This window comes from Pezoporus wallicus, unplaced genomic scaffold (genome assembly GCF_028554395.1).
Source record: "Pezoporus wallicus isolate ANWC-B61680 ecotype Strahan unplaced genomic scaffold, APGP_CSIRO_Pwel_v1 contig_5935, whole genome shotgun sequence".
NCBI classification, from domain to species: domain Eukaryota; kingdom Metazoa; phylum Chordata; class Aves; order Psittaciformes; family Psittacidae; genus Pezoporus; species Pezoporus wallicus.
In genome coordinates this window covers 1,780,288-1,807,653 of record NW_026637215.1, presented here as the reverse complement: position 1 = coordinate 1,807,653, position 27,366 = coordinate 1,780,288, and the positions used below count along the sequence as shown (strand labels likewise).

At 40.7% G+C, this 27,366-nt stretch overlaps 1 protein-coding gene across 2 annotated transcripts in view; it reads left to right on the top strand.

The window, feature by feature from the left end:
- The window catches only part of ATG7 (autophagy related 7), a 90,098-nt gene extending 69,276 nt beyond the window's left edge, over window positions 1-20,822 (top strand). For both annotated transcript variants that reach the window (XM_057404242.1, XM_057404240.1), the window contains one exon: window positions 20,484-20,822. In XM_057404242.1, the coding sequence (XP_057260225.1) occupies window positions 20,484-20,516 (33 nt within the window). In that variant the 3' untranslated portion in view covers window positions 20,517-20,822. The remainder of the gene's footprint in view (window positions 1-20,483) is intronic.
- The last annotated feature ends 6,544 nt before the right edge of the window (window positions 20,823-27,366 follow it).

Below are 27,366 nucleotides of genomic sequence, written 5' to 3'. Positions count from 1 at the left end.
GATGTGGCAATTGGGTACGTGAGTCCTCTTCCTTCAAATCGGCACGGAAGGTGTATGTGTTAGTTTGCTCAGGGAAGGCAGCCTGATGTTAAGGATGTCCCTCATTAGGCATATTGTTAAACCATCAAGTACTACTAGCTTGAATGTAGCAAGTAAACTCCTTCAGTGTTCCAGTTGTCCAACTCGCCACTCACTTCTCTTTTTAAATCATTGTGGTGATTCTCAGTCTCCACTTTGTGATGTGGGCAGTCAGCTTGTGGTCATGTAGCTCTGGCCGTCTAAGGCATAAGCACAGAAAGGTTTGTAGAGAAGGTAATATATTAGATGTACTAACGCAGTTGGAAAAGCAAAAGAATCTTTCGATGTAGAACATCTGCATGCAAAGGAAAAGCTGCAAACTTTAGGCTGTCTGAATGGAGACCATAGAATGGTCAGGCCTCCATGAGGAATGTGAGCTCAGAGATGGTTTGATGTGATGGAGAGAGATGGATGATTTTATGAAAATTGTTTATTGGTGATAACTGGATGCTTATCATATTCCGGAGAGCTTTGAGTGCTTTTCATTTTTCTTGAGACTATTGGCTGTAATACATTTTCTGGAAGATTTCAGATGAAAATAAGCTGCCTGAATACAGCTCTTTATTAACTTCCTCCTTCCAAATTCTCTGCATTTCCTATCCCTTCCTGTGTCTAACTTTCTCTTCTGAGTCAATGATGGCAGCTACACCATGCATTATTCCAAGCCACGCGCTGGGTTTTGTAATTGCACTGGTTTAGAAGATCACTGGTTTTGCTTCTTCGTGTTACTGGTCACAACTTGGTTAGGGTATGGAATCTGTAAAAAATTATCCATTTAATAATCATGGCTTGGAGAAAAAAGTGCAGATAGTAGACACCTTATTGGTTGATACTGTATTCAAAATACTTTGAAGGCAGAGATGTACCAACAGATAGGCCAGAATATTCCATCTGCAGGAAGGCTATGCCAAGAGGACAGCTGATACCAGCAGCGAGGCTTTGTAGGGTGCCCTGATTTCATCCAGAAGGCAGGGCACAGGCCTCAGCATCAGCTCAAGAAACAGATTTCTGGTTAGCTTGAATGTGTCTCAGCAAATGATGGCATCATGACAGCAGAGTCCTGGAGTGCTTCTGTGCCTTAGTTATTTAATAGCAATAAGCACTAAAGAGAGTTACAAGTAACACCGGTTTTCATGGGTTTACTTTCTGCTGACAGTTGTTTGATTACCTGATCATAGAATCCTCACTTGAGACCTCATGTGGAGCATTGTGTGCGATCCCGGTGTCCTCAACATAAAAAGGACATGGAACTGTTGGAACAAGTCCAGAGGAGGCCAGGAGGAGGATCAGGGGGCTGGAGCACCTCCTGTATGAAGACAGGCTGAGAAAGTTGGGGCTGTTCAGCCTGGAGAAGAGAAGGCTGAGTGGAGACCTCATAGCAGCCTTCCAGTATCTGAAGGGGGCCTATAGGGATGCTGGGGAGGGACTCTTCATTAGGGACTGTAGGGACAGGACAAGGGGTAACGGGTTCAAACTTAAACAGGGGAAGTTTAGATTGGATATAAGGAAGAAGTTCTTTCCTGTGAGGGTGCTGAGGCACTGGAATGGGTTGCCCAGGGAGGTTGTGAATGCTCCATCCCTGGCAGTGTTCAAGGCCAGGTTGGACAGAGCCTTGGGTGAGATGGTTTAGTGTGAGGTGTCCCTGCCCATGGCAGGGGGGGTTGGAATTGGATGATCTTAAGGTTCTTTCCAACCCAAATTATTCTATGATTCTATGAATCATACATTTGATATAGTGCAGTAGAGTAGGACAGTGTCTTTTGAGAACAGTGCAGCATTTGCACTATGGTGTTACCTGAATCTGAGCCTGCAGTTTGCTATTAGGAGGAACTGATGAAGACTGCTAACTGGTGGCAATGTCTTACTGTGGCAAATGGTAGTCAGGGTATAAGAACATTCCTGGGGGTTGTTGTTTGGGTTTTGTTGTTACTGTTTGAGTTATGTTTTTTTTTAATCCAGGAGCCTCGGTATGGATTATTGAAAACTATTCATGTAACAGATCTTAACTCCAGCAATTACCTCTTTTTACTACATGTTTAGGAGAAGGCCTCATATTAGTAAAGGCAGTTGAGACGGACTCAATAATCTGTGCTAGACAAGCTTGTTTTCATGCATTTCAAAGTCAGACTATACAGATATCTGTGGGGAGAATGTTCTAGGAACATTCCAGCATCTCAAGGCCCTGATTACAGGTGAGGGTTTCTGCTTTTTGATGGCTGGTTTCTTTCTAGTTAAACAGACAAACAAAAAACTGTTTCCCTTTGAGCAAGAGAAGGGAATTTCATTCAGCTGTGAAGGCAGCTGATTTGCTTTGGGGCAAGATGCGTGGAGACACAGAGGTCCAAAAAAGGAGAAGCACTAGGGAATGAAATAATTGAAATTGCCAAATAAGAGTTTATAAGTAAAGAATGTGGAAACCTACTGTACTAAAATCAAATTTAAGACTACTGCATGCTCTGAAGTGTCCTCAAGGGCTCAGCAAGCTGACTTACTGCTTTTGGTCCCGTTTTATTCCAGGCATTGCACCGTGACAGAACATTTTTGCCGTGTTCCGTAAGTTACACACAGCCTGTGAGTCTGAAGTATAGAATTGTAAATCGAGGATGTTTGGGCTGTGTTTGTTAGACCATTTTCTGCTCATACAAAGTGAAGGACAGCATGAGTCATAACAGTCAAAAATTCAAATTGACATTGGAGTGTTGTGAACTCCCTTTGAATGTTGCAAATGCCTGAAACACAATCTCGACTGATCTTTATGTTTCCAACTGTAAATATTTCTTCTTGGGTAGTGGAATAATTCTTCAAGATGACATAAGGAACTGTTTAGACTTTCTGTTCTGGCTCTTGGGGAGCACTTGTGTCCATCTTGCGTATCATTTTAATTGTATATGTGACACGTCTGATTTGGCTGTAGTTGGACATTCTTAAGTACTGAGAATAGGCCACTACAGTCTGATTGGGTTGTGTGCCTCTCGTCCCTAATTCAAATCTATATGCTGTCAAAAAGAAGTATTCTACTTCTGAAACCGAATATTTGTTCACGTTAACTTTGTGGGAGAAGAAAATCTCCTTACGTTATGTGCGCAGGTCAGCATAAAACATAGCATTTTGGGTTTGTCTCCAGAAATTCTTTGTTTCCCTGTTGGTTGTTTCTTGTCACTGTTGCAAAAAGAAAAAAGAAGGAAGCGCTGATTAAGTAAGCGTGTAAAGTATATCAAAGGCATAGAGCTGTTCCCAGTGACATTTCTTCATCTCTGTGTAGCAAGAATAATTACAGTGAATTTGATTTATAATTACTGCCAGAGCAGCAATTCTGAGTCTAGTCAACATACAGAAGGTAAAAATACGGTGGGATAAGTCTGGGCTTTCACTGGAGAGTAAAGTTCTGTTCTTACTTGCCCAGTGTTAACTACAGAGCTTTTTCTCGTGCCCCCCTCCTATTATTGCTTCCTCCCCCCACTTCTGTAGCCATAAGCGCTTTGTCATGTTGACACTGGCAATCAAACTGTCTCGCTCTGAATATGAAAGAACTACTTTTATCATTTCTAATATGCAGCCTAGGGCCAAAACAGACAAAGCAATTTTAAAGGACTAGGTTCAGAAGGAGGCTGGAATTCCCGTTGTACAGCCCTTGAGAATATGACTTCAGTAACCAACTCTGAAGCGGTTATTTATCATAATGACAACTGTTTGTCTGTCCAGACTTAGTCAGCTGAGTTCCACACTGATGGTAATCAACTTGTTGCCATCAAGCCTTAAAAACCAAGTGATTTGTTATGATCAGGAGACATCTGTATTGGTTATTCAGGTTCTTAAACTTCAAAAATCGTTTTACTCCATATTTCTCAAGTTGGGCTGGACCCTTGTTTGGACACTTCCAAAGGAAACCCTTATTCTTCAGGCAAATGTAACCTTGATCCTGATGAAGCCTGCTTTCTCCCAGGGAGTAATTTGTGTGACACTGATACCTTTTGACATCCAGGGTTTTGTCTTTTCCTAAGTCCCATCCGACACTGCCCCTACAGACCATGTCAGCTTTGCCTGGTGTTTTACCTTTGTTTTGTCTTAAGGAATTCTTTCCTTCTGGCACCTCCTTGTCCTTTATATTGTCAGTCACTGTAAGTTTTTTGATGTCTCCCCATCCAGGCATCTTGTGACCAGCTTGGCTTAAAAAGAATTTTACTTTATATTCATCTCCTTTTGAACTCTCATCACCCACCACTGCTGTCAGCATTCTGACACCTTTCTTCTACTGCAGAATGCTTCCAGTCTGTAGTGATATTAGAGCTCCAGTTAATACCTTTTTCATCTCAGTTTCCATGAAACACTTCTAAGAAGTCTCCTTTAACTTCTTTTTCATAAAGCCATCACCAGTAATCAGACAACTTTAAATAGGTTTTTTCTTCATTCTCTCTGCTGCCCGATTTCTTCAGTTTAGGTGCTGCCCTTTCTTGAGATGCATCTAATTCGCCTTTTCAGTATGGATCATAAATCAAGGTGACACCACCATTTTCTCAAAGTAACAAAGACTACCTGTGTTAATGTAAGCATACCATAGTGTGTGAATAACTGTACACCTAATAACTGTATCACTTCTGCGACACTGTCCTGCTCATCTAGTGTTCTTTGAGTCCAGTTCACAAGCAGAAGGAAGTGCAATAATTATCCCATTCCCCATTGGTTTTTAATAAACCTTGACTCACTGCATAATTTTCTGTCAGTTTTTATGGTACTTCTAATCTTTGTGCTTGAACTCCTGTAATTGGAATAACTTGGAATTTGTTCTGCCTTTTGAATGATCTGCTGGGGTTTGATTTCTTTCTTCTTGTTTGCAGCAATGGCATAATGTAAAAACAAATTCCCCTCAATGAAGTACTGTGAGGTGCCTGCCCTGCTTCATACATGGTCTCCAGCTGAATTTCAGTTTTCCTTGGTGTGGGAAAAGTACTGGTCTAGAGATAAATCCCTTTGTGATTGGCTGCTCTAAGTAAAGCAAACAGCGATTGTTCCTAAACTTCTGTCATGGATGTTATCACTGCCCCAGATTAGAACTTGGCTGCAGCTTGGATTCTTCAAAGGAGGTACATCATTTCTTTCATTGAACCTGACCTTTTAGGGCTTTTTCCCTGTGAAAACCAGATCCTACTCAGTTATTTAATGGGACTTACAAGCCTAGACATGGTTTTCTGTTCTGAAGAGTTGAAATTTAAAATCAGTTTAAACTATTTATTAAATTTATTTGTATTTATTAATTCAGAATTTGTTAAAATACATATAAATAACATAAGCTACCACCTGATAGTGTACCTTTATCATTAGCAAGGCTGAAGATTTTCCAGAATGCAAAATTAAGGGGAAGGGAAGAGTATCTATTTCCATACAAATATAACATTTCCTCCTGGTTCCCCACTGGCCTTTCTCTATACTCAACAAAAGCAATATACCTCTGGGCTCAGGGAGCCATACCATACCCAAGATGAGACAGATCCAAACACAGGAAGATTTGTAGGCTAGCTGGTATGTGGTTTTGTTTAATATTTAGCTGGTTTTCTGCTCCACACAGTCTTGTGGAGCAAGATTGATCTACATGGAAAAGGTCATGGAGCTGCTCTTTACAGAACTGGCACTTCACATGTCATTTCATAATCCATGTATAGAAGCATCTTAAACATCTGCCTTCCAATAACGCAGTATAGGTGAAAGAGAAGGTATGTGTTGAAAATTGAGGTACTGCTGCCAAAGCAGGGAAACAGTGTTTGGCTGTTGATAGAGCACAAAACCACACTTACCTCCTGCGTAGCCAGTGTGCGTGAGATCCACCTCAGTGCGGTTTTAAAAACCTTCTTGTGGCATGCAACGTGTTCAGGAGGTGAATGGCTTTTGGCTGGTTTGGAACATGGATTAAAAAACTTGCTTGAGTATCTTAGAAAGAATCCTGTGTCGCCTGCCCCATCCTTTGAGAAATGAAGAAACAAATTGGAAGTCACCTACCCATTTCAGCTGCTGCCTCTTGTATTTGCCGTGCTGCGGTTCCCTCTCTGTTTTAAATATATTACTGTTATCCTCAGTGGGCACTGAAACTGGTTTTGAAATTTCACTGAGGCATACTTAGACTCTTACAAAATCCCTCCCAGACATTAATGCGTGTTGGCACTGCGTGTCTGCTGGGACTCCAGATTGTTTCTTTGATTGCTCACTTGTGAGCTCCTATTCAGAGATGACTTGTCTGCTAGCCAGGTGTGTGGCCAACCTGTGTAAAGGTGTCCATACGCCTCCTGTTCTGCCTGGATGAAAGTGCATTAAAAACAAGCTTCAAGAACTGATTGACCTATGTGGAAACAGACTGCAGAGATGTGTTGTAATATCCTTCCCACTTCAGCAGACATGACTAAACAGACTTTGTCTGCTCTGAACAATTAAGATGTTTGCCAGTGTGTGCAGGGCCCCATGCAAGTTCCAGCTTGTTCCCAACTAGTAGAGGAGTTTTTCAGTTTATGCAAAAATATTTTAGCTGCCCATGTTCTCTTCATTTTAGGGCTTACTCAAGAACTTTGACTTTCCAAGGAACACCTTAGCCTTTGCCACTTCCAGTCTTTGGATTTTTCTAGTTTTTCTGATTCCCTGGAAGCAGTACTTGCCATAGCCAAAAAAGCAAACCTTGCTTGATAGGAAAACAAAGGAAGAAAACCCAGCGATGTTTATTCCTGACCACAACAGTTTTCCTGTCATCATGACTTACAAAAAGAGTCTGAGAATCTCTGCTCAGAATGTTGCTTTAATGTGCTGGCTCTTGAATGTAAGCTTACATTCTCAAGTGATGTCCCCAGGATGCAAATGAACTGACGACTGATGTCAGGGGCAATTTCTTGCTGTTAAACAAGACAAGGAACGGGAAAGTCACTAATAACAGCTTAGAATCTACTGAGTTTAAAGCACCTCATGCTCCTCAGAGGAACCATCACAGGAAAGGAAGCATGCAGTTCAAACCTGAGATATGATTGTTAATGGGTTGGGGGGTTTTTTCAATCCCTCAGTATTGTTGGTTAGTGGTATGGAGCTTTTTCTGTTGTTGAGATTTTAATTGAGCCCTATTACAACAAAGACAAAGGAATACAAAAGTTTCCATGAGGAGCTACTTCCTTACATCACCAAAGCCACCCGGAGCAACAGTATTTAGAGATCAGATTAGCAGGAAATGACTACATCAGGCTGTGACAGCTAATCTTTTCATCTTTCGGAGCTAGAGAACAGTTCCATGACTTTCAGCAGAATAATTCTAAAGCATGCATTTGTAAAAAGTGTAGATTATCTGTTCTGTATTAGAAGAATTAGACAGAATTTGGTTAAAACTTTGCTACCCAGGTGTTCTAGCTGGAAATGGAGCCTCACCATGGTGCATGCTGAGCAGCACATGAAAAAGAAGTGCTGTCCCCTCTCTTTCCCTTCGAGATCCCTCCTCCCATCCCAGCAGCAAGCTTTTGAAGTAAGTAAGATTCAGTTAAGATGCTAAACCCGTTAGAGGATTTAATTCAAGTAATCCAAGTAACATAATAACGTTGATACAACTTGAATTATAACACCTAGCTACCAGTTATTTGCTATGTTGCAGTCATAGAACGTGTGACTGAAAGGGAGCTCCAGAGGTCACCCCAGCCAGCTTTCTCCTAAGTGCAAGGTTGGACTTGTGAGCAGCTTGTCCCAGTGCTTAACCACCGTCATCGACAGTTCTTCCTGGTGGCCAGGCAGAATTTCTCTTGGTGCAGCTTGTGCCCATTGCCTTTTCTTCTTTCTGTATGTGCTACTCTGAGGAGTCTGTTACCTGGTTCCACAGGTGATTATTGCCTACAACAGAGAGTATCTAACACAGTGAACTTCGCATGCTGTTTACTCCCTGAATTTCTTGATAAACCTTTATTTTCAGTGCTAAAAGCTAGATTAAATCAAATTTGGGCAAAATAAATTTAAAAAAATTATTTTGATTAAGGGTTTTCTTCTGAACTTTCCTGTTGGATACAGTAACTGGATGGAGTTATCAAATTGATATTTTGTCTTAGAGAAAGAAGGAATTGCTTTTTGAAAGAAAATCATTCAGGTGAAATACATGTGAGTAGGGGGATTGTTGCTATCTCTTCAAAGCTTGGCTTATCTGAAGAGTGATTTATAAAAATCACCAATTCAGTGAGCTTATTCCATCAGTTGTAGCTATGTATATCTGAAATAATTTCTAAAGGCTGGCTATGCCTTTGTAGTTTTGTTAACTATATAGTCTAACCAGCAGAAGAAAAAGCTCATGGCTTTGAAGGCAAAGGATAACTTTGCTTTCTCTTTACAATGAAACTAAACCATGGTCTGTTATATTAAATATTGAGTAGAAGGGCAATGAAGAAAATAGTTCCTGCTTTAAATATCCTCTTTTAATTCCCCCCAAAATGAAATTGCTGTCTTTAGCTTGAAGGTGTATTCACAAATTCTACTTCAACAGCAAAGTTTTACTGAAGCCTGACACTTGGTTCTTTTGTTTCCTGAATGTGATTAATTCTTTGATATTCCGCTTTCTGGAATATCAGAGAACAAGCTTCAACTTGTTATCATATGATTCTCATTACAGATTTATCCCCTGTGGATAGGTCAGTGTGGGAGAAAGCCCCATAGGAACTGATAAAATAAAGGAGTGGACAACAGAAGCTTCCCTTACTGGCAAAATAACATGCAATCTGTGACTTGAGATAGGAAGTGGCTTGAGCTGTACCATGAAATAACACCCAGTTAAAGAGTTTGTGATACAGGGAGTTGTATTGCCAGCAGACACACATGTGCAAAGATTTGTAGCTGGAATAACAGACCTAAGTAGTAGATCTGTGCTTTGAATGGGATTAATTTAATGAGCATGGTCTCAGAACATTGAGAAGACTGGGGGAATTCAAGGCATGAGGTGATGTGGGGCTTTAACAAGGGCCTCTGGACAAATAGGAGTATGTTAAAGAAAAAATTGTCTTGATGTGTAGCTCAAAGAAAGGCAGACTCTTAATATCCAGGATGGTTTGAATTACTGAGAGGAGAAAAAATGAGAGGATATCAAAGGCGGACATGACTGGTGCTTAGCTAACACTTCCCTGCTCACAGCTAGGAAGAAACCAGACATCATTTATGTCATTTGAAACTCATTTTCTTTAATGTTGGTATTTTTCTAGTGTCTTAGACCACAACCTAGGTACGATTCAGATTTAGCTCCTTAGGAAGTGTTTTCTACTACCCATAATAAAAAACAAAATGGGGAAAAACATCCATCTCTGATGTGGAGGAAATCAAACCTTGGTTCTTATGAGGGAAAAGAACTGTTCCTATAGAGTAGCAATTCATTTGTTTATCACACTGGTAGAAAAATATTAGCATTACATAAGAGCTCTTAAATAGATTTTATTATAAAGTAGCAGGCACTTGAAAGGTTAATCTAAGAGAGGGTTGGCCTTCAAGAAAACACAACATTGTACCACTTCCCTGAGCTCCCAGTGAGAATGCTTTGGAAGAATACTACTCCCAGGAAAACTGTACCTTGTGTTCCATGTTTTCCGGGGGCTTGTTTGGGATTTTTTGTTTGGGGTTTGGTTATTTTTAAGTCTTCTGCATTGCACACAGGTAAATGCAGCACTGGCATTTTGTAAGAATATTCCATGAAGCCAAAAAAAACATAACGAAACTTTGGTGTTAAGTCAGAAAGGATGAATAGGAGATGATTATATATGGAGTTGCAAGCCAGAATGCAGCTTGTCAGTGAGCAGCAGAAGCATACTGGTTTACACAATACACAATCCATATTTAGGCACCAGAATCATATGTTGCCAAAGTAAAGAGATGATCAAAATAGTTCTTGTAAGGTGTTTATTTTGGATAAAATCACTTGCCTGCCCAAGGCCCACACTGTAGTTATTCAGCACAATCTTATGTTTGTCAAATTTAGACCCAAGCATTTAAATTAATATTATGAGAGTGCTCCTTAGAGTATTTTTTTTTCCTAGTTTAAAAAGAGGAGTTGCAAACAATACATAAATGTTTCATTTATGTATGGATACCTCCTGTGTTTTGGTTTATATCAAGGCTTCAGTTTTCCCCTATGCAATATTTATACCATAGAACCACAGAATGGTTTGGGCTGGAGGGGATCTTAAAGCTCATCCAGTTCCAACCCCCTGCCACAGGCAGGGACACTTTCCGCTAGAGCAGCTTGCTCAAAGCCACATCCAGCCTGGCCTTGAACCCTGTCACAGGCTCCTTTTAATTTCTGGTCATTATCCGTTCTGTAAGGAATTGAAGAGCTTTATAAACTGAGCGAGATGAATCATTTTATTCACTACTGAAAAGAAAACCATTTTTTGAAGTGTGACGTGATCCAGATTGTTTATAAATGAATGTGACTTCAGTTCTGAATACTGTCTGAGGAGGTGTCACTCATCTCATCTTGCCAAGCTGCTGCTTGCCCCTGCGCCTCCTGGCACAGGTTGATGAGCGCAGCCCAAGGATGTGGCTCCTGCAGCCTGCTGGAATCACAGCATGAGAGAATATCCCTCCTGGCCCTGCTGGATTGTCTGTCTGAATGAAAGCACCCAAGTGTTAGTATTATATATTCCAGTTTGTTCTCTGGGGGGGAAGAGGAGGCGAGGAAGTGAAAGCAAATGACGTTTCAGATACTGTAAATTTAATGACATGAAGACGGAAAGTTTGTTTGCATAGTGCAGCAGATCCAGTGCTTGTTTTAAGATTATTAATTAATTTTATGAAACATTAATTTTACAGCCTTGGTTTATATTCCCGTTTTGAAAACATACTAACTATATTTGCTGCCCTGCAGTCAGACTTTATAAAGTAGCTTCTCACTCTGTCGTTCACAGTTGGATTAACATGTTCTTTCCACAGTCCCCGTTGATCCCATAAACTCAGCGTAATTGCAATCATATAATAGGCAAAAAGATCAAAGTAATCCCACATGGGGGGGAAAGAGCATTCTGAGCCAAAACAAGCTGTTTGGCTTGTAAGCAATTGGAAGTCTTCTCTATAGCACATCTGCAACGTACTCTACATTCCAGAGCTCTCTAGCATGGCATGCTGCAGGCTTCGTGTGACTGTGACGCTTCAGGAATGCTGCAGCAGCGCTCTGCCAAGCTCTGCCAGACCAGATAGACTTGGAATTAAAAGATGGGGTTGTACCAGACAGATGACATCATCAGCATTGTGTTTCTTTCTCTCCTTTTCCAGAGCACCAGGTTACAAATAATGAAGTGCAACAGAGTGGGCTGGATTTTGAATTGGTGACCAAGGCGCTGTGCACTCAAAATAACAAATCATTCTGTGTGATCATGCCATCTTGTAACAGTTTTGTGTCATCAGGCTGCAATAAGGCTCACCTCCCATCAGGACCTTGTTGAAACATTGCTTTCCCACTGGAGTCTGGGAATGAAGAAAGCAACAGGAGAGGAAGTGGGTTTCCACTTTGTTAAAGCAGGCAGATAATGAAAGGGAAATGAGAGTTAAGGAGATTTGAGAGCTAGGGCACATATGAGTATTCACAAAAGATCTGTTATTCCAGCAGATGTTGAAATTATGTGGTCAGAAAATCAAAAGACATTTGGAAGAGGGTTCTGGCATCCCAAGAGTCATGCAAGACCCTCCTAGCATGAAGCCTCTGCACAGTATCATGCGGATTCTTGTTTGTTCAGTTGTTTCTGTATTGATGAAAGTTATAAATATAAATCTGACACTTGTAGGAGTTTTCAGCTGAATTTGGATCAGACATGTGGTTTCAGAACTGTTTCCTGAGTCATTACATAGGTTTTGCAGTGAACTTGAGGCTACCTCTATTATTTAGAAGGTTGTGTAATGTATGGGCATAGGGAATACTTCAGAAGTGGGGCAATGTGCTTGGAAACGTCTGTGCTTGCTGGGGCACCTTAAACTTCTCCGTGTTCATTTTCTGCCCATTAGAAACAACAGTGGTTCAGTAGAACTAAACCATAAACCTGATCTGCCTGTTGTATTCCTAGAACATCTCTACCTTTAGTATCTAAACATTTTACTAGTTGTGCTTTTGTACCGAGGCTTGCAATTTTCTGGGTAATATATATTTTTGTTCTGTTTGATAAACATAATGGGAGAAGTGGCATGATGGATTTTAATAATAGTCATGGGGAAAACTGCATGTCAGATTTTAATACAAATGCACTTATCTTCTCTAAGCTGTTGAACTATAAAATATGAAACCTGATTATTGCAGTATCATTTATGCGTTTAATACTGGAAACCGTCTTCCTTTATTCATTTAGCTTCAGCTGGTGTCCTCAGAAGCGATTCTGGGTTTTAATTGTATGAAAAGCAGTTTTTCCTGCATAAGAGGAGAGAAGAGAAAGTTTTCCATAACTTCTCGATGCCTCCTCCACAAACCAGAAATGTTGTGTACACACCACATGTATCTCCATGGAAGCAATGATGATATTAGTGAGGTCACTGGATAAAGCAAAATGTTAACAAATTAAGATTTTGATTGCTTTTCAAGTTTTCTATCACTTATGTGCTATAGACGGAGCACTAGAGGAAATATGTTTGTACTAAGTTGTGCATGTAAGATGACATAACTGCACGTGGGAAATCTGTGTTATTTTTTCCTGCCAGTATTATTTTCTGATAATGGGAATGAGCTCAAAAGGATCCATATTATGGATTTCAGCATTATTTCAAATAATGCATATTCCGTTTGTCTTTGCCAGCCATGCTTTGTGAAGATGTGGTTGATTAAACAAGAAAATACTGTAGGTGTAGGACTGAAACGTGACTGAGTTACGTGACCTTCCAGTACTTTTTATTGTTGTGGGAGTCTGGCTCATTTGAAAATAGTCTCTGCAGCTTCATCGTGCAGTCCAACTCAAGGGATTTCTGTGGACTTTCTTTAGTTACTTGTAGAAGTTGGGGGTGTGCTAACAACTGGGGGAGATTTGTCCAGTTCTGAAGGGTCTTTGTAACATTTGGCAGTCTCCCTTCCTGATACGACAAAGTCTTGGTTCCTTTTTCCACCCCAAACCTCTGTCTCTGCGAAGAGTGGAGAGACGTTTAGATCTTCACGTGGGCAGTCCGAATGCACATGTGTGTTTCCTGTCTGACCACCAGCTGGTTATGGGCTGTGTTTCTGTTGAATAGAAGGGTTACCTGGTATGCCAGGTGAACAGTACTGTACCTTTATCACTTAGCATCTTCAAGCTGTTGAAAAGACTGGCAGTAGGGTGTCCTGCCAGGTAGGTCTTGCTGTCACCTATGCGTAAAGAAGCACTGTGAGGATGGTAATGACAGTGAGCCTATTTATGTTATGTGATGGGTAAGGGCTAGTTTGACAAAGATGATCCTTGTTTCAAGAGATGATGTAATCTTATGTGTTTGGAGGTAAAGTAAAACACTTTTCTTAGGCTGTGAAAGCTCAGAAATGCCCTGAGCAACCTGATCTTGTTGGCCCTGCTTGGAGTGAAGGACTGGACAAAATGATTTCCAGAGGTATCCTCCAGCTGAGATCTGTCTGTGATTCTGTGACCCTCTGTTAGAGCACCGAGTGTACCTTAAGTCTCATGTTTGATAATCTCTTCATCGTTTCTGAATTGTTTATCAGTTGAATAGCTTGTGTAGCTCAACTGGTGCTCTTTTTATCATGAGTAACTATGACAGGTTTGATTCTCTGTGACCCCAAAGCTAATGCACAGGTTAGACAGCAGTTCTGCATCACCTGTGAGTTAAAAAGATGTAGTGGACCGTGGCAAGCTGTTCATTACAGCAAAACAAAGTCTGTGTGGTTGAGAGGGCATAGTCTCAAATGGTGATAATTATTCTGAGAGATCCATTTAGGTGCCTGATCCAAGTTTGCTGTACAAGGCTGTGAAACCTATGAAATAAATATGCATTTGCATCTACACTGTGATTTTTCTGCAGGACTTAGAAATGTAATAAATACAGACTTACGCATATCTTTATTTTTAATGTGAACTCTGGGCACATCAAAGGAGGAGGATGATACAAGGATTTGAATGTATAATTCATATACTGTGTTTTCATTTTCATTTCAGTCAAAGGGTTTCTATCAGATCTAGTCATTACTGTGACAGTATTTACGTTACCGTGGCTTCATTCAAACACTCCCGTTGAATAGTCACCTTTTGGCAGTAGCAAAATGAAGTTCAAAATCCTACACAAAACAGGATAATGGCAATCATGGGGCCTGCTTGGTGGGGGTGGTTGTTTTCACACTTGTTTGTTTTCAGTTTTTAAGAGCTTGAGGAAAAGACTTAATAGTAGAAACTCTCCTCTTTAGGTATGTGTCAGCCAGCAGCTCCAGTGCTGTGCCCTGAAAAGTGGCCTTTTCAGTTCCAACCTCTTTGAGAGGGGGAGAGAAATTGCTTTTGTATTTGCTTGCTTCTCTGCTTTGTTTTTTTCCCCTCATAAAACAAGAAACAATGGAAGGAAATGTGTTGGAGGCATTCTTATACCAAAAAAAAAAAACCCTAGTATGCATTTTCTTTGTTTCTTTTATTGTATTGTTTCATTAACTTAGTCATGAAAAAAAAAATAAATAAATCCTTTTTGAATGTTTTCATATAATATTCTGACAAATAGCTAGGAAAATGCTGTAAAACCAGAATGGCCTAATGACTTTCCAGTGCTACTATTTGTAGACTTGTTTGGAACTTCTTACTAGAGCGTATTAAAAAGGCTTTCTCACTACTAAGTGTATAATGTAAACAAACATTTTCTGTATTCTTTACTTGGGTGGGATTTTTTTCTGGTTTTGTTCTTAAGTATATCTTTTGAAGTATTTGGAATAGAAAATGCTCTGGTTTCAGGTGTGTGAGCCAGCTAAGCTGACTTCGCGTGTTGACCAACTGGCGCAGTAATAGGTCAACTGTGGGTAGGACAAACAACGTGTAAAACCCATCTTGGAAGAAGCTATCTTCAGAAAAGACTGTGATCCCTCTGTCCTGAACTCCTGGAACACTAGGTGCTGTAAAGAGGATACAAGAATTGAGTAAAGGGACAGAAAATCAAATTCAGACACCTACAGCTTGATAAAATGGAGGACATCAGAGGAAGGAGGAAGAGATGTCTTGAAAGGTCCTGGCAAGATTCTTAACCATACTGTGGTTGGCAAGATCAAAATCAGCAGCGTGATTTTGAGAGGGGGGGATGCTCGCATTTTGTATGAAAAGTGGGGCCATTCACGAGAAGTATTATATATTTATTCAAGAGAATGGCATACAAGAACTCTAAGAATAGCGCTTGCTGTTGGTTGAGACCAAAATGAGAATGCATCATGACCATAACCCTTTAGGCTGTGGTTGTGGGCTGAAAATACAGTTTTGGAAAGACTATAAAGAGAAAACAATCATTAGTAAAGGACACCATCACTGGGAAAAAAGGACAGAGTTGATGGATTTTATTGTAAGATAGTAAACCATTCAGACCAGAAAGGCTGTGAAGGCAAGGACAGAAAAAATGAACTTGTTGGAGATCCTAGGGATGCCAGGAATTCATCAGCCATGCCAACTAGCTAGGGGAAGGCTATTGTGTACAGGGATCTGGAAGAATTACCCACGGTTTTCTCTACCTGCAGCTTAAAGCAGCTTGAAGAAAGAAATGCAGGTCTTGTAATCCTTGGCTTTAATTATTTATTTTTTTAAGGTTAATTTCTATTTCTGTGTGTTTAAGTTTGTAACTTCTGTGTCAGGTAAGAGGTATCTGATAGTTAAGTCTTTAGATTATGTCCAAAACTGACTTTAGCTAAAGTTTAATTGCATACAGTGAGCAGCTGCTTCTGAAAGGAATTGCTGGGGGGAAACCACTGCAGACACTGTATGATAAGCTCTTGCCACTGGGAGCAAGAGTGGATCCTCGTTGAAGTGCATCACTCTGGTTTCTTAGAGAGCAAAGAAAATACTTCACCGCAGAGTGCACTGTGCAGGCTCTGACATGCAGCTAGATACAAATTATGAACAATGTGCTCTTGGTGGTGTGGAATAGTGTTCTGTTGGTTGTTCATTTATGGCTTTTTTTTTCCTGTGGGAAAGGGGGATGGGGAAAGAATTGTTGCATATGCAAAATGCTTGAAGTGTTTTGGTTTCAGGAAGATGAAGGGTAGTGCTTGCTGTGCATCAAGTACCCAAGATGAAAGGAGGGTGCTGAACTTTGTAATTATCCCTCAGTCTATACCATGAAGACTGAAAACATTGCATGTTAGAACTTGCAGGGCTTTAATGAATTTCAAGTTGCAGTTTCTTTTCTGTTTCCATTCCTGGAAGGTACAGCCAGTGGACCGAGAAGAATACTGAAATACAGAAGTCTGAAGTTGCACAAGGTGTATTAATGCAGCCTCCTATGTCCAGTTCATTTCTAGTACAAGTATATTTAGGCATACATGTTTTGTATTTGGGTTGCCAAAAGTTCTAATGTATTGTCTCAGGGGTAGAGCATAGTTTAAGCTGATGTTTAAGCTAATAACCATCAAAAAGCTTACATTTTATAGCTATAACATAATTTGGTCACTTTAAACATATGCTTGAATGTATTCTTTTTTCCTCTTGTTTAGATTTCTAAAGTGTACGTTTCTAAATCAGACTAAGATGTGATATTTCCTAATAATAACTACATAATAATGTGGCTGCCCCATCCCTGGCAGTGTTCAAGGCCAGGTTGGACACAGGGGCTTGGAGCAAGCTGCTCTAGTGGAAGGGGTCCCTGCCCATGGCAGGGGCCTGGAACTGGATGAGCTTTAAGGTCCCTTCCAACACAAACCAGTCTGAGATCCTGTGATAAGCCTGAATTGATCAGGAAGCCGTGTATGCTCTTGGGATACTCAGCTGTGCCATTTCATGTATGTAATGTCTCATTTTCAGCCCTTTCCTCTGCCTGTGGAATTTTACTCTTCGCTTACTCTTCACCATATTTGGAGCACTTATAACATAGTGAATACTGTGGTTTGCAAAACAAAACTGTTCCAGGTTTTTCTAAGCAGAGTGTTTTGGTACCCATGTATGTAAATTTATCTCAGTTTTGTGTAGAAAATAGTATGTGTGGGGGTTGTTTGTTTGTTTGTTTTGTCTCTCTTAATGACGTTGCCCTTTTTGAGGCAAACCTTGTTAGATCTAGCTGGCAAGAAACTTCTAAGAACCCCCTAAGGATATATTGGATACATTGCAAGTTTATTTAGAAGATAAAACAGTAGTTATCTGTTTGAATTACGTATGTTAGTTCTAAGATGCAAAGCCACTACCAGCTTCAGGACGTGAACATGATTTTGGAACCCTTCCCATGGAAGTTAAATGTCAGGTACCAGGTCTTACTGTTGTATGAAGGAAATGCAGAACTCCCTGTTCAGTAGGGTTGCTTGAATGTGCAGTGTGGAACTGTGCAAAATCAGTCAGTGGGAACTTGTGAGCGGTTAACACACAGGGCTTTTCTCCCTATTCTTCCTATTGTGTAAGAAAATAATAGTTGTACTTTGAAGAAAACAAGTGTGGGAATTCTCTTATGCTGAGTAGACATAATTTGTATCTGGAATTTAAGAACCTCTGCAAAGAAGCATGTATTTGCAGATAGACTGTCAAGGTTTGTCCAGACCAGGTTGGTTTTTACAGCTGGTTTATCTTCCTGGTTTATGACTGCTGCATTTAGGTTTGCCCTACCCAGGTGTGCGACCGAACAGGAGAGAAGTGAAAACAAATTCCCAATTCCCAGCTTGGCTTGGTTATCAGATTCTTGTCATGACAGTCATTTTAGGTATTGGCTTTCATGGCTTTCAGTATTTCATGATTCCTCCTCTTCAGAGTTTCACTGCTTTGGGTACTCATAGTCTGTGTAGTTGGAATGTTTTTCCATGAAGATGTGTATTCCTCTGAAGTAAGAGTATGATGTATCATGGTTTAGCAGTTGGTACTGACATTTAACGCAACTTCTTTTACACAGTATCACAAAGCTTGTTTTCTTTAACATGCACTTGTTAGCTTTTGCATTGACTTGCTCCTGTTGTTTCGTGTTCTCCTGTCCACTCTACATTTATTAAAGTACTACTGCCTTGTTCTTTATAAACCTTAGTAAGATTTGACACACAATGCTGTGCCCCATCCCTGGCAGTGTTCAAGGCCAGGTTGGACGGGGCTTGGATCAACCTGCTCTAGTGGAAGATGTGCCTGCCCATGGCAGGGGGTTGGAACTGGATCAGCTTTAAGGTCCCTTCCAACCCAAACCATTCTAGGATTCTGTTGGTGTGACTGCTCTGATCATTAGATGAAGTATAAGCTGTGTTATAAAACTGTCTGTTCTTCTGGAAATAAAATAATAGCGTTTAAAACATTTACAAGTAACTCTCCTCAATGCAGGATGTTTGCATAGTGGTTTAATAGATGGGAACCTCAGTTTCAGTTTTGCTGTGTGTATCTTTATGTTGAAAGCCTCCTAAAAAAGACCTAAGCTTTAGATAGGAGAGAATATAATAGTCATTCTCTGTCTTCACTTTCATCCCTTGCTAACAATGCTGTAATTCCTGAATGACCTTGTAGGTGCTGCTGCTAGTGTGTGATGGGCACAGGCTGGGAATCTCCACAATCGCTGGGGCCCTCCATGGCTGCCTGTCATAGAACCATAGAATACTTAGGGTTGGAAACGACCTGAAGATCATCCAGTTCCAACCCCCCTGCCATGGGCAGGGACACCTCACACTAAACCATCTCACCCAAGTCTCTGTCCAACCTGGCCTTGAACACTGCCAGGGATGGAGCATTCACAACCTCCCTGGGCAACCCATTCCAGTGCCTCAGCACCCTCACAGTAAAGAACTTCTTCCTTATATCCAATCTAAACTTCCCCTGTTTAAGTTTGAACCCATCACCCCTTGTCCTGTCACTACAGTCTCTAATGAAGAGTCCCTCCCCAGCATCCCTGTAGCCCCCTTCAGATACTGGAAGCTGCTCTGAGGTCTCCATGCAGCCTTCTCTTCTCCAGGCTGAACAGCCCCAACTTTCTCAGCCTGTCCTGGCTGTCAAGGCCACATGCAGGGAGCTGCTTTCTTCCCCTTGTGTTCAACAACCAGAAATGGCAGTGCCGTGGGAGCTGCAGTTTGTGTTGTGTGGGGTGTTAGGGTGATGCAAGCACTACCCCTTAAAAGTGAAAGGCAAAAGGGCTCTCTGAGTACTACGGGAATTCTGGAACAGCCAGCCTGGAAGCAGAGGAGCTGGGTGCGCTCCTGGTGTGTCTGTTCAGTGGATAAAGGAGGCACTTTCAGGGCTGCTGGTTGGCTTTTTTCATTTTTGCCTTTGAATCACCTCATGGTGTATTTTTAAAGGTATTTCTTGTGCTGCTTTGCCAGAGGTGTGTTTGTAAGTACTACAAACTATGGGCTTTGCTTTCAACAGTGGGAGTGGGCTGGACAAAGAGGGGTTATTGGCCTCAACTTCTGATTTCTTGCTTTCTGCCAGCTTGAATCATACCATAAACTCTATTTAAAGATTTTGGGGTTTGTATTTATTTTCCACATCCTTGACCCGCACTGGTGAGCTGGACTTGTTTGCCTTGGCAAGCTCCAAGCTGCTCATCTAGGGCAGGATGAAAACTTTTTTTTCCCCTTTTGTAAACAAACTGTTCCTTCAGTATTTTCCATGAGGATTTACACCATTTTGCAACGCTTCTAGGAACTGAGAAAACGTAACCATTCCGAGTTTTCCTCTTGCACAGCGTGTAGGACTGCACAGACATGTTTTACTTGAGATGTTCTCCCAGGTTGGATCTGAGGAGCTTTTTCCCGGAATGTTTTCAAATTCCAGAAATACATGTTGTCTGAAGGGGTTTATTAAAGCTATAGGTCAATAGTCCTTGTTGCCTGTCTAGAAATGGGGTTGTTTGTGCTTATTTGTCTAACCAGTGCAAGTGTGAGCGCTGCTGCAGTGTATGAGACGTGTAAAGTACTGCTTTGTGCCCAGAAGCATTTACAGTTGAAATAACCATTCACATTCTGTATTTCTTTGGATATGTTTTAGTGGTCAGGATGTGAAAAGAGAGGATAACTTAGTAGGCCATTCAGTGCCAACACACAGATTATGTTCTGGAACAAATGAACTCAGTGTCGTTCCCCACAGGGACAAAGGACCGATGCCATCCCTGGCACTTCAGGAACAAACGCTGAAGTGTATGTTAAAAGATACCCCCAAATGAACGGTGTGTAGGTTGTTCACAAAAAAACACTGAATTTTATCTACAGCTCCACTGGTGCTAGTCAACAGTCCATGAAACGTTATTCATGCTTCCTTTGAAAAAGTAATACTAATTTTCTAAAAGGGTATTTATAGCTTATTTAAACTCCAGAAATGAAAATGACAGTTCCTTTTTTGTTGCAGATCTGGGATATGAGTGATGATGAAACAGTCTGAGAATCAGCTGAATAAAATGGAAGATGACCTGCTTTGGACTGGAGCCTGCCTTTTATCTGTTACTTGACAAGCTAATGATTGCTTAACCATTCTGATGGCTACAGATAACAAACATCCACATTTTGACATTAATTCCTTCACCTTCAAAGCAGTCTGTTATGGATCTAAGTCTCCCCAGTTTTATTATGTAAATAACTAAAGCAATGTGGTTATGTTTAAACCTCATTGTCTTTTTTTTGTCTTTTTTTTTTTTTTCTTTTTAGCTTCTAAATACAGCTTACATATAAAATATGCTGCTTAAGCAAACTTTGGTGTTCTGCTTGTCCCAGTTTTTAGTTTTTGCTTCTCAATGGACATGTCCATGCAGCATGTCTAAATGTCTTTTCATCTTTCCCAGACTTGTGCCCTTTTAGTTGGAATTTATTGTTAAGAGATTAAGAATATTCTGCTATTTGGAGTTAAACTGCATCTTTAAGGACAGGAGGAGTAGGTGAGAGCCTCCACCTAAGACCTATACGACATTGCTTGCTGTTTCAAAGTACATATTTACAGTGCAATTGATTGTTCTTACCTTTGTCAATGGAGGTGTTATTCTCTGTAGAGATCTCACAATTTCATGCTATGGAGGTGTTATTCTCTGTAGAGATCTCACAACTTCATGCTATGGAAACAATGTGGTTTGACTTATTTTCAGACAGGAAAGACCAAAATGCATTGGTACCGTGATCAGGCTCCCCTAAAGTTTAGAGAGGAGGCTCAGTTACATAGCAAAAATTGCTTTGGGGGATAGATCATTGATTCAGTCAAAACTCATAGAGAAATAAGAACTGAAATAAGAAATTGGTTCTTTGACTTTGCTGTTCTTGGATGCCACCGTTCAGCGCTTCACAGGTGTTACAATAGAGCAATTCTGATGTCCTTTTTGATTGGATTTGAAGTTTTTCAGTTTTTGCAGCAGCAGGAATGGCTTCAGGGGTTATGGCTGAGCACAAACTGTACTTTGAGAATCCTTGTGTTGAAAAGGTAACTTGAGAAAAAAGGATGTGTGAAATACCCAAATGCATTATGACAAAATTGAAAGTGAATCTCTTGGGTTTTGTCTTGGAGTTTGTTTTAAAGGGTATTTGAAATCCCTTTTATAGCTTTCTGTTGTGGGCTTTCTGGGCTAACTCACTCAGAAAAAATGCAAACTACTGTATCTGCCAAGCAGTCTTTATTTCCTGTATATGTTATGAAAATTAGTTGGTCAGTCCAATTATTTGTAGTACCTTCCTTAACATAAGCTCTGAATATTTGGTGGAGATAATGTCACAGCTTCTCTCTTTGCCGCATCAGAAGAAGTCCTGTCAGGTCACGTTTGCCTGAAACAAGGATATCTGCAACTCCCATGTTCCAGTCATGAAAGAAGATTTATTGAAACATGCTGAGGTTTGCATCAAGTATCTAAAATAGCTATTATTTATATTTATTTTAACTATCATATTCATTCTGTTTATGTGATTTCTTAAGAAGCCTTAAGGGAATGTCATGTTTAACTAACTTCATTGTAATATAAAAATAGATATTAATGAAATATATTTTTTGAAAGATTAATAATCAAAGGAAACTGTTCATTTGGTGGTCAGGCAGTGGACAATAAGATTGATGACGTGCTATGACCATTTGAAAGCAGTTTGTTAATGTACATAATTAGTTATGAGCTCAAATGACTTCCATTTTGTTAGCCATGCCATAGTCCAGCAGGAATCATGAATCAGTACTGGGTAGCTGAAAGGGAATGATGTGTATTTTTATCTCTTGGAGTTGCTGGCCATAACACGTGAAAATGTCTTTGCAGTTTCTGGTTATCTAAAAGTTAAAATCGAGACATCTTTTTGAAAACTGATGAACAATAATTTCTTAAGCAGCCGAAACTGTGCTTGTCAGGTTGAAGTCACCCTGTAGCTTTACGTTGAAAGTATCTAACTGCACAAGGATACAAGATTGAAAGGTTCGAAACTCAGGGTTAATGTAATGTTTCCTTACCTCTGTAATTTCAGTAACACAACTCTCTCAGGCTGAGCAGTTTCCTGTACATATGCTTCCCAGATGTCTCTGATGCTCAGAAACACTTCAGTTGGACTTGGAATAACTTCCGTTGTCTAACTGTAATGTTGTTTTCTTTCTCCTTGCAGACCAGAATTGTTCTTTCTTTGCTTTTAAGCAATTTCTAGGCATTTACTGAGTGAGAGATCATGAGAATCCATTGAAATGAATGAATGCACGTTCAGATACTATTAACGGATAAAAATATTTATTTACTGGCTTGTGTGCACTAAGGCAGGATATCAGCACAGTCCGCAGCTCCAGTTATTGCTGTTCAATGGGAGAAGCTAATCTTTACTTCTCTTCATGAAAGAAGCAGGACTTAAATTTGATTTGTGCTGCCATGCCCTCCTAGGCATCAGTGAAGAGCCCAAGCTCTAACTTCCATTGTAGAACCCAAATAAACCTAATGTGTTGGGAAGAGGGAAATGAACAGCCTCAGAGGAACCTACTCATCTTCCTCAGCTATCCAACACAAGTGCAATGGCCCTGTATGGCTGTGTGGGTGGGACTGTAGCTCACAGAAGGCAGCTCTAACACCTGCATGTCACATCTGAGGGCATTTAATAATCTTGGAAGATCACAGATCTTAACAGAGAGCTGTTGACATCATTTTTGTGCTCAGTGTTACAGAAACTCATGGAATGATAGCCTCTGCTCTGCTTTCACACTTCTACTAACTAGAATATTTCTTCATGTCATCCCTCCCTTCACTGTGTCTGCTGGCTGGGGACCAAAATTTGTTATGGAATAGCACTGCAGTCAGGAGAGTGAAGAACCTGAGATTTTGTGTGAGCATTTTCTTATTTAAAGCCCTCACTTGCTCTCATCCATGCTTTCACAGTCTGCTGTGGTCTTCTTCCCTAGTGTCATGGACTGTCGGTAGGGATTAAATTTCACTTAGGGCATGCCCTTTCTGTTGTGTAAACTGGCATGGTGCCATTAAAGGCGGCAGAATCGTAGCCAGTAGGTGATTTAGCCCACATGAGACTATTGCGTGGAGCATGGGGCTAGTTTGAGTCTTAAGCCTTCAGTGCTGGGCTTTATAAGGGAGAAAGGGCACAAATTTGAAAATCACACTTACATCCATGAAATTGCACTTGGATGGCCGAGACAGGTTGGTTGAGAAAATCACTGAGGAATGGAACCATAGGATCTATATTCCAAGGAAGCTGATAAGTCCCAAGATCTAAAGGGAGATGGTGCTTCAGCAGAAGTCAATGGCACAATAGTTAGTTTGGCACATCGAAGGAAACTGTAGTGATTGCCTCAGCCCTTAAAATCATTAAGCTTGAGCCTGGAAAAATACTTTTCCTTTCCCTGTGTTCTGTGTGGCTTTGGTATCGTGTCCTGTGACATAAGCTAAAATTTCTTTTTTGTCATCTTTGCTATTCTTACTTCACTTCCCATCTAATGTTCTTTCTAATTCTGTTTCTTTGTATAAGATTTGGCTTCTCACCTTAAATATGTACAAGAGAAGTATTATCAAAATTGAGTATTTTTTTAGACATAAGCGTTTTCTTTTAGTTTCTCACCTGTGCTCTCATAGAAAAGTCTTACGAAATGGGTTTTATGTATTTCTGAACTTTACGTTGTGCATGTAGAATAATCATATCATAGCACTTGTTTCTCCCTCTTACTGAACAAATTCCTTCTAAATGCATGTTAACTAGTCTAATTGGAATTGCTAATAGAATCATTTAGGTAGGAAAAGATCCTTAGGATTAACCCAGCACTGCCGAGTCCACCAGTAGCTGCTTCATCATTGCATACTGTGGGACAGTGTTGGGCCATGAAGAGCTCACCCAGCTCCCAACTTTCCTTTGAGTTTTCTTCCTCTTTTTCCAGCCAAATCATAAAACCAGTGAGATTGCCAAGATGTGACTGAGAATAGACTTTGGTATGTAGGCTTCTCATTAATGCCAGTAATGTGTGAAAAGATCACTAAGTTTCTGTTGCCAGCTTTCCTGCTGCTGATCAACAACAACTCTGCCTTACCAGAATCATTAAGAGCCATGACAGAAGCCATGAGGATGTATTTATATACTTTCTTTTCAGAGTAAAATCATATCTTTAGAGTTCAAGGAGAATTTTGACTCTCTGTTCTTATGGGAATAGGAAGGATAGCTAACATTCCTGTAAAAAATGAGTATGTTGCAAGCTAACACATAGCCAGCCTTCCCTGTCACTGTGCCAACCGTGAGAGGCCAGCAGTGCAAATAGCCATTCCTGTGCTGCGGACCCCATGGATCTGGGGTTGGCTGTGCTGGGACTTTGCATTAAGAGTACACATAAGCTGAAGAGAGCATGGGCAGCTAGATGGGCATTTTTCCTTGCTACTTTTCCCAATTTTTTTAATACTAATGTAATACTTTCCTTAGAAGCAAATGAGCATTTATACTCCAAAGAGAGCCTTTAAAGAAGTATTTGTAATATGATAAACTGTAGCAGACTTCCTAAGAAACACAGTGTGGATGATGTCCCGAGCCTCTTAGCATTTTTTTTTCCTGAATCTTTTGACATGGTTTTATTAATTCCTTTTCTTCTTTTTCTTTTTTTCTTTTTTTAATTTTCAGTGCAGATGTTGTACTCATGCACATCCTGCCAAAATGGAGCTTTCCATCATGAGAATCTTGGGCACCTTCTGTCTTTTAGAGCACCTGGACTCACTGTTTTTAAAGACAGAAGTAACCACATTAGAAGGACTTGGGACTGTCACAGCAGTGTAAATTCCTAACTTACAAACCCCTACCTACCTGTCCCATGTCAGCTCCAGCTCTCTTTCCCTTTTGCAGCTGCCTGGACCTTCTCCAGAAACCTAACAGTGGTTAAAAATACTGTGGCCACACACAGGTTATACACACACACACACATATATATATATATATATATATATATATATATATATGGGTTGCAGTTAGTATACCCTCTCTATTACCACCTCAGCTATCCAGTGTAAGTATTTCTAAATCAGTTAATCTTGTCTGTGCAACACTTGACAGGTTTTGCAGTAAAACCCCCTAACAATTTGTTGATAGTGTTTTCTCATTTTATTGATACCCTTCTGTTCCCTCCTGCTGATAACAGTGGCTCTTCTTAGTGAGCAGTGATTGACAGACAGGACAGAGCAGAGGACTCCGTGCTTTATATTTAATTCCCCAACCGAAAAATGTCTGGAAACTGGATCTATGGTTTTCATTCTCAGTTATCCTGGGTCAAAGAAACTGGTCTGCGCTCTGGCCCATTGTTCTGTTGATGTATTCTTGGCTATTGTTGTTGCATAAAGTTAACCAGAATAGGCTATGGCTTGTGCCAGGTTGTAGCCACTTTTCTCATAAGTACAGTAGCTGAGACTTGGTGACTCCTGTTCTTCCACCAGCCAGTCCACTGGGGTTTCATCCAGGTTGTAGTGAAGTCTTTGGAGTGAGTCACTTGAGGATTATATTAACCTGGCCAAGGAAACTGGCACTGCGGGAGGGAAACTGAACCTACTCCCAAAAGAATTAATAGCGTTAAGCTCGAGTAGCAATGATGTTAAGCACCTTAAGGTATTCTGTATCTTAGGGCGGCAGTATTTTCACCTAATTTCCCAGTACAGGTGATCTCACCCAGGATAAGGATGCAGGTGAGTACTCCAGCCGCATGTAATTTCAAGTTCCAGCTGTTGCCCTCAATACCTGACAACATTATCTGCCTGTTGCAACTTCACCGTAGCATTTTTTCCTAATCTGGTGGCATTATTTAGGACAGTCTGAAGAGATCCTCAGAACCCCTCAGCTGTTTGTTGGAACTTTGCAAATGAAATAGCATGGTTTCATTCTGTTTAATCAGGCCAGGGCTCCCTTGCCACTGTAGCTCCTTGCCAATGCTGCCTTGGACTTGGGGATAAAAAGGGACAATCAGGAGTCCTAAAAACAAGTGTGTTATGTTTCCTGACTGGCGTGGAGTACACACTGTCTTTCCATCTGCTGTAGCTGTCTAAATGCCTGTTTCCTCTCGATCTTTGAATAGATGTTTATATAGGACATTGACATAAAGTACAATGGACTTTGCCTCTGGAACTGAAGGTCATACGCACATGTGCATTTCATTGAAAATGCTGAAAAATTCAAATTCCTTCTTAACAACATGTTTTAGTGAGCTAACAGGAAAAGACAGCAGCATGCACAGTGTTGTACCGCTGCAAATCAAAAGCACGGGCTTTTTAACATCGCTCTTTGTAACTTCTCTCCTTTCCCATACAGTCACTTTCTGCTCTTACATTCTTTGGCTGTGGATGGCTGCTTCAGTAGTTCTTGAGTATCCAAAAATTTAGGCTTGTGTGTAACTTCAGCTTGCTTTTTTGGCACCAGGACATTTGATTTTTGCAAGATCTCAGCAGAGTGATTCATTGTTTGATTTGCTAGTGAACCGCTACTGTGCACTGCGTAACTCACAAAGGAGAGGCATTAGTCTGGTTTCCTTCACACCCAGGAGGTCAGTAGTCTTTCCCTCAATTTCCCTTCTGGTCTCATGTGTGCCCCCTCCACAGAACTTGCAGTGGATGCCTCCTGCAAGGCTGCAGGAGCTGCTGCCCTGGAAATGCAAGCTGGCATCTCATTTCTGCAGTGGTTTTACAACCAAAATCAAAACCAGTATGCACGAAGGAGCACTGCTCGGATTGTTCCACGTCCTGTCAGTGGGCTGGGAAGAAAGGCCAGGACTGTGGAGGTTCCAGGCCTGCTTCACTCCACAGAGAGCCTTTGAGCTCCAGTTTTTGACAGCT